This window comes from Entamoeba dispar, genomic scaffold (assembly GCF_000209125.1).
Source record: "Entamoeba dispar SAW760 scf_1105229459403 genomic scaffold, whole genome shotgun sequence".
Classification (NCBI taxonomy): Eukaryota; Evosea; order Mastigamoebida; family Endamoebidae; genus Entamoeba; species Entamoeba dispar.
This window is the reverse complement of record NW_001853675.1, coordinates 1-10,294: the sequence shown is the minus strand read 5'-3', so window position 1 is coordinate 10,294 and position 10,294 is coordinate 1. Positions and strand designations below refer to the sequence as shown.

The following is a 10,294-nucleotide window of genomic DNA, read 5'->3' as shown; positions in this document are numbered from 1 at the left end:
TATAAAGATATAAAAGATAATAAATAAATATGATAAAATAGAAGATATAAGAAATAATAAACATATACAATAAATAATAATAAATATTTTAACACAATAAAAAAGAATAATATCAAAAAGAATAAATAAGAAAAGAATAATAATATAAATGATAATCAATTATAATTTATTTCTACTTCAATTTATATTGTATTTCATTTATTATATTTTTATTTCATTCGTCACTATTCATCAAAGCAATAGCTTGGTATTCTTTCATTCCTCTTTAATTCTTCTTCACATCCACAAAAACAACTATTTCCAAATGATATAATTGATGATGGTATATTAATTGATGTTAATGATGAACATCCTGAAAAACAACCATCTCCTATTGATATAACTGATGATGGTATGTTAATTGATTTTAATGATGAACATCCATCAAAACAATAATCTCCTATTTCTTTAATTGATGATGGTATATTAATTGTTGTTAATGAATCACAGTTAGAAAAACAACCATATCCTAATTTAGTAATTGAAGAAGGAATAATAAATTCATTGATATCTTTCTTGAAAATATTCTTTCCATTAATTATTTCTAGATTGTCAGGTATTTTAATACTAATTAACACTGGTTCATTCATAAATATTCTTTCTTCACTGATAAATTGTATATTATCTATATTAATTGATGTTAATGATGAACATCCTGAAAAACAACCATCTCCTATTGATATAACTGATGATGGTATATTAATTGATGTTAATGATAAACAGTGATAAAAACAATAACTTCCTATTTTATTAACAGATGATGGTATATTAATTGATTTTAATGATTTACATCCATTAAAACAATCATATCCTAATTCATTAACAGATGATGGTATATTAATTGTTGTTAATAATGAACATTCATAAAAACATTCATATCCAAGTGATTTAACTTCTGGTGGTATTGTATTTCCATATTTCCATCTATCTTCTTTTGTATATTCTATATTTTTACATATATTTCCTTGTTCTTTTTCTTTTAAATATGTTGAATAATCTACTTTGTACCATATTATTTTTTTAAATATTTTTCCATCATTAAATATTTTATCTTCTTTATTATAAATATGAAATGTTTCAATATTAGGAAACAATTTTCTTGAATAATGATTTAAAGGAATTGGATTAAAATGAAATCGTTCCATATTTCCTTGAAATCTTTTAACACCCATTTCTAAATTAATAAAATCATTAATATCATTAAAATACATTGATGTTATCATTATTTCATTATATCCTAATTTCATTATTGATTTATTATTTATTAGTTGTTTTATTAGTTCTTTTATTAGTTCTTTTTTAATTTTAATTTTAATTTATTTTTAAGATATGATTCTTGACTTTTTTTCTTTTTTTTAAACTTTAATAATGGAAATTTAATTCATAAACAATGAATCAATTAATAACTAATATAATGGTTTGATTAAACATTAATCATTTAGTTTGTTTGATTGTTTATCATTTATTTATATTTGTTTATATTAGTTGTTTATTTTTATGGTTATTTATTGTTAATTTGTTCAATTAATATAGTTTTTTTTTCTAATATTTCAAATAGTGAATAATCATAAGAATAAAAGAAATAACAGATAATAAAGTCAAAAGAATAATGTAATAAAGATAAATGAAAATATTAGAAATAATTGATTATTATTCAAATCATTATTTCATTTATTTGTATTAATTGTTTTATATTTAAATCATGAATATTACATTATTATATTTCATTCACCGTTTGTTCATATCAATTATTATCATTTATTATTTAGTTATTCATTATTCTTTTGATTAATAATATTATCAATCAAGTTTTATTGATTGTATATTAGTTATTCTATTTTTTATGTTATTTCATTTTTATTTCTTTATCTTTCTGCTTCTATTTTGTGTTTTGTTTCTTGGTTATATAATTTAATATTTATTGTTGATTATATTTTATTTTGTTTATTATTTTTGTGTTTATTTCTTATTTTGTAATGTTGTGTTTATTTAAATAAAAGAAAGAAAAGAACTCAACCAGATAAATAAGAATATAATTGAGTACCAAAACAATGTTGTGGAATAGAACAAAGAGTAATACAAAAGTGTTTATTGCAGAACAGTGCTTTGTGTGCATTCACTAGCATTAACCAGATTTATGTTTGTTAAATGTGTAAGAGTTAGGAAAGATGAAGTAATTTCTTATTTTTCCTATTCATTATTTCTATTCATTCATATTATCATTTCTACTTATATTTACATTCCATTCCTCACCCACTTCAATCTCCATTAACAATATTTAAATAATTAACATATCTTCTTGTTTAAACAAATAAATAATGATAAAATGAAATAATAAATAATAAAGAAATATAATAAATAAATAACAATTGATAATCAAATTAAATTATAAAAAGAATAAAATAAATAATGAAATATAATGAATATAATAATAATGAATTTATATTCATGTTCTTAACTTCTTTTAAATTATAATCATATTCATTATATTATTATATAATTATCATTGTGATTTCATTTTATTCTTTCTTTTATTATTATTTGTTATTCATTGTTAGTGATGAAGATGATAAAAGAAATGAATGAGTATGAAGATAACATTATTAATTACATGAAAACAAAACAATAACCAATCAACATCATTTAATTAAAGAATAAAATGATAATAAACCAACTAAATAATGAGAAAGTAATAACAAATGATGATAAACAAAGAATAAGTGAATAAAGTAGAAATAGAAAGAAGTATTAAAGAATGGATAAATAAGAATGAAACATATGATAATAAAGAAAACAAGAATTGATAAGAATATAAAACAAATATAAAACCATAAAATAATAATAAAATTGAATAGTAAAAGAATAGTAAAAGAATAATAACAAGGGTTAGAAAATGGTATTTAAACAGAAAAAAAGAAAGAAATAAACATACAAACTGTTTTACGTAATAATACAACCAATTCATTTTATAAATGGTTGGGAACAACTATTACAAGAAGATAGATATAGTTTATGGTAGTATTCTAGAAATACTATATTTAAAGTATCTAAAAGAATAAGAAATAAAGATAAATAATAATAAATAAAAAAGAAATAAAATATAAAGAAATTAAAGAATAGAAAGAATAAAATAAGAATAACATAGAATAAAAAAAATAGAAAGAAAGAGAATAAAAGAAAAGATAATAAGAATAATAAAGAAATAATTTAAATTTTAATTCAAATAATCATAATTATCATTTCATTTTACTTTTTACTTAATTATGATTATTTTATTTCATTAATATGTTTTAATTAATGTTTTTATAATTTGATAATTTTATTTCATTTATTTATTTTCATCATATAATGAACAATACAATAACTGGTTTTAATTTTTATTCATTCTTTTTATTCAATTCTTTTCTATCATTTATTTATTACATTCTTCAATTTCATTATGATTCAAATGTATTATGTCAGAAACACTACACGCTATCATTAAAATGAAATCAAAATTTAAATCATCAATTATCATCTGATAATAACAATATATTTAGTAATATATTCAACATTCAATATTATAATAATTTGTGTTGATTGTTATTTAATAAGAAATGGTATGATTGAATATTGAAGAATGTTGTTTGTTTTAAATAATTGCTGTTTATTATGATGAAATATTATTTATTAATGATAGTTTAAAATTGGATATGAAATATTATCAATAATTAAATTGATTCTACTGATAATTGTTGATATTAATAAAGATGAAACACAATCATAATGATATTGATGTATTCTTCTTAAAATAACAATGTAAACAATAACCAATTTCAATAATCATTAATTTTAAATTCAAATACAAATAACAAATTAAATAAAACATTTCAATTGAAAATGATTGAAAACACTTTAATTCATTAGAAATAAAGAATAGTGAACAAATTAATGTATTTAATTGTGAACATGATGAAATATAAGTTATTAATTAAATCATATTTGATTAAATTTCATTCATTCTTATTATTCATTAAAATAACACAATAAATGTGAATATTTCAAATGAAAGAAAATGAAATAATAATATGATCATTTTTATATTAATCACTTCATTTATTGATTTGATTTTATATGATTTTTTATTTTTATATTTCAAATAAACAATAATGAATAAAAATATTTCATTTCAATTACAATGATTCTTTTTGGTGTGAAATATTCATTTCTACAAAGTTTATTTCTTATTCCTTTATATGAAAATGAATGTTGTTTACAAAATGATTCTGTTTTATTTTTTTTCTTTATAAACAACAATATCACATAGATATCAAGGTGCAAACAAACCACCATCTGATTGATTATATAAAATAAATGCATATTTGTATTTTTAATATCAAATTTCATCATTCCTTTTATTCTTCCTTTTGATTTTAATGAAAATAAAAATGATTTTGAATCATTTATATATCACCAATTTTATCAATTTTCACATTAACATATCCTCCAAATTTATTTCCATCTTCATCTTCAATAATAATTATTAAATGTTTTGTATTTATTATTCTTTAAATAGTGATGTATTCTAATTTCAATCATCTTTATTTGAATTAAATATAATATTTCCTATACTTTTCTCTGTCCATTCTTCTATTTGTTTCATTTCATTTGTTTTATTTGGTTTATGTTCTTCTTTGATTTTAATAATATCATTCTTTATTTCTTTTGTTTTCCTTTCTTCTTGGTCTTTTCTTTTATCTTCACACTCTTTCCTCCTTATCTCTTGTTCATTTTCTTTTACTTTGTTTTCATGTTGATTTGATGTCATCTTATTGTAGTGATTTCTTTGTTTATTTTAAATTCTTGATATTCCTCAATATTTCAAATGAAAATACAATAATAAAATTGAATATTAAAAGAATATGAAAGTAATAAGAAATGAGATGAAGTCAATTTGTCACTAAACAATTCACTAATTTGTGTTTGATTATAATGAGAAGTGATTATGTTCATGTTTCAATACAAGTATGAATATTGTAATGTTTATTTATAGAATATATTCAAATGAAAATTCATCTAAAAAGGAATTTTTTAATTTATCTAAAAAAGAGAAAATTGAGGAATAAGATCTGAAATAGAAAAGAATTAATATAAAAGATCAAGAGTTTCATCTCATAAATCATCAATAATCAATTCAATGACATCCAATGAGAAATTTGAGAAAATTGCAAAAGAAATAATGTCATCAACAATAAAGAAAATAGTTAGATTTCAATGTAGTGATAAACCAGCAAGTAGATACAATTGCAAATTAGGAGGAACACCTTATTTACCAAAAGGATTTGAATATCCAAAAGACTTAACTACTGGGAAACCATTGTCTTTTATTATGCAAATCAATTTTGAAGAATTTGAAGCATTAGAAAATTATCCAACAAAAGGAATTTTACAATTTTATGTTTTGGTAGATGATTCATATGACTATGGAGTTAATTCTGAAGATATAACAAATCAAGAAAAGTTTAGAGTTGTTTATTTTGAAACAATTGAAAAAGATGAATCCAAATTACAAGAAGCACCAATTATTGAACATGAAGAATGTGATCCAATACAAACACCTTGTTTATTAATTCCAGAACATAGAGAAATGGGAATTCCAACTAACTGTTATCAATTTGATAATATTGCTGAGAAATATGCAATGAAATATGAAATAGATGAACCAGAAAAAAGTGATTTGAAGAATTATCTTTATGAATCCCTACATGTTGAAGACGACATTCATATTGGTGGATATTCTAAATTTGCACAAGAAGATCCTCGAATGTATGAATATCAAGACCTCACTGAAACTCTTCTTCAAATAGGAAGTATTTGTGGAAATGATTTAGAATATATAATGTGGGGAGACGCTGGTTTTGCTAATTTCTTTATTAGTTTAGAAGATCTTAAAGCATGCAACTTTACTCGAGTTGGCTATAGTTGGGATTGTTGCTAACACTTTTTAATTCAATTCCTTTTGAATATTTTCTGTTTAATTTTCTACAGTTTCATATTTCAAAGATAAATGAAAGTTTGTTTGAACAATAACATCAAACAACAGCATAAATAATTCAGAAATGAATTGTTTGTTTAAAGTTATGTTTAGATAATAATCAGTAAGTTAAATAACTTTTCATTTAATCTTCTTTTCTTTTTCATGATTCTTATAAATTAGTATGAACTGAATGAACATGTTTTCATTTCGATTTTATTTTTATTATTTTCAGATTCGAAGATAGCACGTCAGAGACACCACACATTTCCCTAAAATATTTCCATCATTCAAATCAACTAGTTATGGACTGGTTATAATGTTGTATTTAGTTGAAAAACGTCTTAATCAATACTGCAAGAATAAACTGTTTATTATGTACAATGATAGGATATCGTTGATAATAAACGAATGGGTATTTATAAAGATGGTATTATTATTTGTTATGATACAAGTATATTTGATAACATAAGATTATCAAAGGAAAAGGGTCTAGTGGTTGACACTAAAAAGAATATTAACCTATAACAATACAGTAATAATATATACTCTCCTTAAAATAAGAAAATAAAGAATAATTTTAATACTCATCAAAATCAAATAGAAATTAAATAATGAATTTTTAAATAATTGATGTTTAAAATACTCTATTGTACAATAAATAAATGAGAAAATGAAATTGTCATAATTCAACAACTAAAATCAAAGAACAAACTAATAGTTGATGAACAAATACATTTAAAACAAATGGATTATTTAATCTCTACTGAACAATATAAAATATTTCTATTAATACTTAATTATCTTCTTTTTATTTTATTGTTTTCATCTCCTTTTATCAATTCAGAATATACAACAAATTTTGTTGCCATGTTATTGAGTAATGTAATAGAGTAATGTAAAGAAAAACAAACAAGAAACAGGAATTCAAGTTGAAAGAAAAGAAAGAACTTCAATAGCAATAAAATACATAATAATAATGATAAAAGAAATAAGAAGAAAAGTGAATAGAAAAAGAAGAATACAAAGAAAAACAAATAAGAAAGAAAGTAAATATAATGATAATAAACATTATACAAACAAGAAACCTAAATTATTAACAACAAATGAAATTGAAATAAAAAATAAAAAATAAAAGGATAACAAGAAAATGAGAGAAAAGAGAATAAACAGAAATACATAAAAAATATGAAGATAAAGAAAATTGTATAAATATCATTTTTATTGTAAAATTTATTCTGTTTTATATGATTATTTTATAAAATAATATCATTTTTATGGAAAAGGTAATAAACATGTTTAAAAGTGTTTTATTTATTTTATTTTTGTGTATATTTTTTAATGTTGTTTTGAATCATATATAATGTTTTTATCTATTTATTGTGTTTAAATTATTCATGTTATAAAAAAATATAATAATTGAAAGTATAAAAATTAAATACTATGAAATAATTATTAATAATAATGGTTGAATCATGTAATAAGAATTAAAAATGATAATGATAAATATATAATGTATTAAATTTGTTGTATAATATTTAATTGTTTAAAATCTATTATTTCTATTATTTATTATTTGTTTTTGTTCATTATTTTATATTAGTTATATTATCATTGTGTTTTATTATAATAATTATTTGTATTAAAATGTTAATTGATTCTGTTTAAATTAATAATAAAATACTTATAATGATGAAAATAATTGAAAATATTCATAGTATTAATATTTTAGTTAATATGATAATAATTAATATGATAAAATTAATGTATTTCTAACAATACAAATAATAGTTATTTGTACAGATTTTTCTATGATTTATATTTGTTGATTGATATTGAATTTTCATTCTTTTGTAATTAATTTTTTATGTTTTCTGTAAAATATTTATAAATTATGTTAAAATCCATTTGTATAAAAAATATAAAAAGAAAATAAAAAAAAAAAATGAATGAATAAAAAAAATATTAATCTTCTTTTTTGAGTAATGTTGAATCTTTTTGTTGTTTTAATTGTTCATTCATAGTATTTTGATAAGATAAATGAGGAGGATAATAAGATAACCATAAATAAAGGAATAAAGGAATAAGATAACCAAGGAAATAAGTTCTATAAAGTACAATAAGTGATGGGATTAATTCGAATCTCATGAAAGGATAAACAGCATAATTTAAATGCCAATGATTAAATACTCTTAATAAAATATCATAAAGTTTCCATTGAATACTTTTTTCACCAAATTTTATTTTCATAAAAGGATCAAGACGTTTATAAATTAAATTTGATAAATCTTTATCAAAACCTAATATAAGAAATGAAATATAATAACCAGGATATACACCATGCCAAAATGCACAAACTACCATAGTTAAAGTAGTTTTATATTTTTCTAAAGGAGTTCCAATCATTGAAACATAAACATAATTTTTTAACCATTTTTGAACATAAGTATTCCAAAGATCCATATTTACTTTACATGATCTACATATTTCAAATTCTAAAATACTAACATTTCTATATAATAAAAATTGATCTTTTCCTTCTTTTGTTGTTCCAGTATAACCACATCCTGAAATTTCTCCAAGTGATTCTGTTAATTTCCATGTTCCATAATATTTTAATCTAAGTGTAGAAACTGTCCACCAAATAGTTAATAATTTCCATCCAATATTACATGTTTCTGGATGTTTAAGAATATAATATTCTGGATCTGGTAATGGATTACTATTAATGTATGCATAAATAAAATATAATATAATTCCTCCAAAATAATGTTCAATAAATTTTAAAATAGGAATTTTAGGAAGTTGATTTCCTTTAATTTCTTTAAATCTACTCATATCAATAAATGACATATAATCATTATATTCTAATGTTGGTCCACTAAATAATCCTGGATAAAAAAATATAAATCCATAATATTCTATAATATTTGGATATTTATTTATTTTATGTATTTCTAAATATTTTGTTAATTCTTTTTTATTTGAATTTGCTACACTAAATGCAAATCCTGTTAGTTTTAATGTAAGAATCATATGTGTTGTTGTAAATTCAACTGTCCATATAAGATATTTATTAAAATATAAATAAATATGTCGATATAATAAATATCCAAATGTTATTATAAAACATATATTAGCTGCTTTTTGTGTTTTATTATATTTCATAATTAAATAAACTGGTATTGTTGTAAAAATTACTGTTATACTTTCTTGTCCAAAAAGTAAATATGAAAAAATCATTCCTAATGTTCCATAAACAATATGTTTTATATTTTTATTATTTGGAAGATATCTTAATCCAAAACAAATAGGTGCTGCAATTATTGCATTTGTAAAATATTTTACTTGATCTATTGGTACATTAAGTCCTTTTGAAATTGGTTGAACCCATTCATCAACAACTGAATAATTACTAAACATTTTATTTCTTATTTCTTTTCTTTTTAGTTCTTTTACCTTTTTTTTTTATTTATTTTTTCTTTAAAAATAGACCTTTTGGTCTTTTTATTTTCCTTTTTTCTTTTTCTTTTTCTTCTTTCTTTCTTAAACTCTTTTTTTTTTAAATTTTATTTTATTTCTCTTTTATTTCCATTTTTATTTATTCATTTCTTTTTTTTTATTTAATCATTATTTCTATTTTCTTTTTATTTCAAAATCAGTTTTTGTTTATTTATCTTTTTTTGATTCTAATACTTCTTTCTTTTTTATATTCTTCTCTTATTTCTTTTTTTTTCTTTTTAGGGTATTATGTCTTTCTTCTTATTCTATTCTTCTTTACTCTCAATTTCTATTATTTCTTAATTAAATATTATTGTTTATTTTTTATCTCTTGATTATTTTCTCCTTTTATCTTTCTGTATCTTTTATATTATTTCTCTTCTTCTATTCATTTTCTCTTTTATAATTTCATTAAATTATCCATAATTCTTTTTCTTTGTTTTTATTGCTATTTCTTTATTCATTTCTCTTCTATTTCTTTTTTATGATTAATTTTTAAATCAATCACATCCATTGACTCTTTAATTCTTGTAATAGTTTCAATCATCATTTATTATTATTTTATCTTCTTTCTTCTTTAGTTCATTTAATATTATCTTGTTTTTATTTAATAACTTATCTTCTATCTCATTTTCTTAAATGTTGAAAATGACAATTAGATACATAAAACAATGTCTTAAAATCAATGAACACATAGAAGATTGAAAATACAACAAATTTGTGTTTATCAATATTATAAGA

At 19.9% G+C, this 10,294-nt stretch overlaps 3 protein-coding genes across 3 annotated transcripts, besides 35 other annotated features; 1 reads left to right on the top strand and 2 right to left on the bottom strand.

Moving 5' to 3' along the window:
- The first annotated feature begins 1 nt into the window (after window position 1).
- Window positions 2-159: a microsatellite.
- Window positions 160-179: 20 nt separating this feature from the next.
- Window positions 180-215: a sequence feature (AT_rich).
- A 9-nt stretch (window positions 216-224) lies between these two features.
- EDI_215510 (uncharacterized protein) lies at window positions 225-1,286 on the bottom strand (the record flags this gene model as incomplete). The annotated part of the gene is made up of 1 exon (XM_001735784.1): window positions 225-1,286. The coding sequence occupies one exon, from the start codon at window positions 1,284-1,286 to the stop codon at window positions 225-227; it is 1,062 nt and encodes a 353-aa protein (XP_001735836.1).
- Window positions 1,049-1,108: a sequence feature (AT_rich).
- Window positions 1,256-1,397: a microsatellite.
- Window positions 1,262-1,362: a microsatellite.
- Window positions 1,398-1,469: 72 nt separating the features above from the next.
- Window positions 1,470-1,566: a microsatellite.
- A 26-nt stretch (window positions 1,567-1,592) lies between these two features.
- Window positions 1,593-1,683: a microsatellite.
- A 2-nt stretch (window positions 1,684-1,685) lies between these two features.
- Window positions 1,686-1,764: a sequence feature (AT_rich).
- A 22-nt stretch (window positions 1,765-1,786) lies between these two features.
- Window positions 1,787-1,901: a microsatellite.
- Window positions 1,872-2,030: a microsatellite.
- A 313-nt stretch (window positions 2,031-2,343) lies between these two features.
- Window positions 2,344-2,405: a microsatellite.
- A 12-nt stretch (window positions 2,406-2,417) lies between these two features.
- Window positions 2,418-2,486: a sequence feature (AT_rich).
- A 21-nt stretch (window positions 2,487-2,507) lies between these two features.
- Window positions 2,508-2,596: a microsatellite.
- Window positions 2,597-2,684: 88 nt separating this feature from the next.
- Window positions 2,685-2,867: a microsatellite.
- Window positions 2,731-2,910: a microsatellite.
- Window positions 2,911-3,099: 189 nt separating this feature from the next.
- Window positions 3,100-3,234: a microsatellite.
- Window positions 3,235-3,242: 8 nt separating this feature from the next.
- Window positions 3,243-3,381: a microsatellite.
- Window positions 3,382-3,677: 296 nt separating this feature from the next.
- Window positions 3,678-4,026: a repeat region.
- A 12-nt stretch (window positions 4,027-4,038) lies between these two features.
- Window positions 4,039-4,775: a repeat region.
- Window positions 4,776-5,215: 440 nt separating this feature from the next.
- Window positions 5,216-6,016, top strand: EDI_215490 (uncharacterized protein; the record flags this gene model as incomplete). The annotated part of the gene is made up of 1 exon (XM_001735783.1): window positions 5,216-6,016. The coding sequence occupies one exon, from the start codon at window positions 5,216-5,218 to the stop codon at window positions 6,014-6,016; it is 801 nt and encodes a 266-aa protein (XP_001735835.1).
- A 269-nt stretch (window positions 6,017-6,285) lies between these two features.
- Window positions 6,286-6,867: a repeat region.
- Window positions 6,868-6,882: 15 nt separating this feature from the next.
- Window positions 6,883-7,264: a repeat region.
- A 5-nt stretch (window positions 7,265-7,269) lies between these two features.
- Window positions 7,270-7,331: a sequence feature (AT_rich).
- Window positions 7,332-7,360: 29 nt separating this feature from the next.
- Window positions 7,361-7,604: a sequence feature (AT_rich).
- Window positions 7,605-7,810: a repeat region.
- Window positions 7,785-7,930: a repeat region.
- A 36-nt stretch (window positions 7,931-7,966) lies between these two features.
- Window positions 7,967-8,015: a microsatellite.
- A 2-nt stretch (window positions 8,016-8,017) lies between these two features.
- Window positions 8,018-9,475, bottom strand: EDI_215480 (membrane-bound O-acyltransferase domain-containing protein, putative; the record flags this gene model as incomplete). Its single annotated transcript, XM_001735782.1, has 1 exon — window positions 8,018-9,475. The coding sequence occupies one exon, from the start codon at window positions 9,473-9,475 to the stop codon at window positions 8,018-8,020; it is 1,458 nt and encodes a 485-aa protein (XP_001735834.1).
- Window positions 8,789-8,810: a sequence feature (AT_rich).
- Window positions 8,948-9,038: a sequence feature (AT_rich).
- Window positions 9,122-9,147: a sequence feature (AT_rich).
- Window positions 9,475-9,537: a microsatellite.
- A 19-nt stretch (window positions 9,538-9,556) lies between these two features.
- Window positions 9,557-9,677: a microsatellite.
- A 5-nt stretch (window positions 9,678-9,682) lies between these two features.
- Window positions 9,683-9,850: a microsatellite.
- Window positions 9,752-9,937: a microsatellite.
- Window positions 9,870-10,049: a microsatellite.
- A 53-nt stretch (window positions 10,050-10,102) lies between these two features.
- Window positions 10,103-10,190: a microsatellite.
- Between the last annotated feature and the right edge of the window lie 104 nt (window positions 10,191-10,294).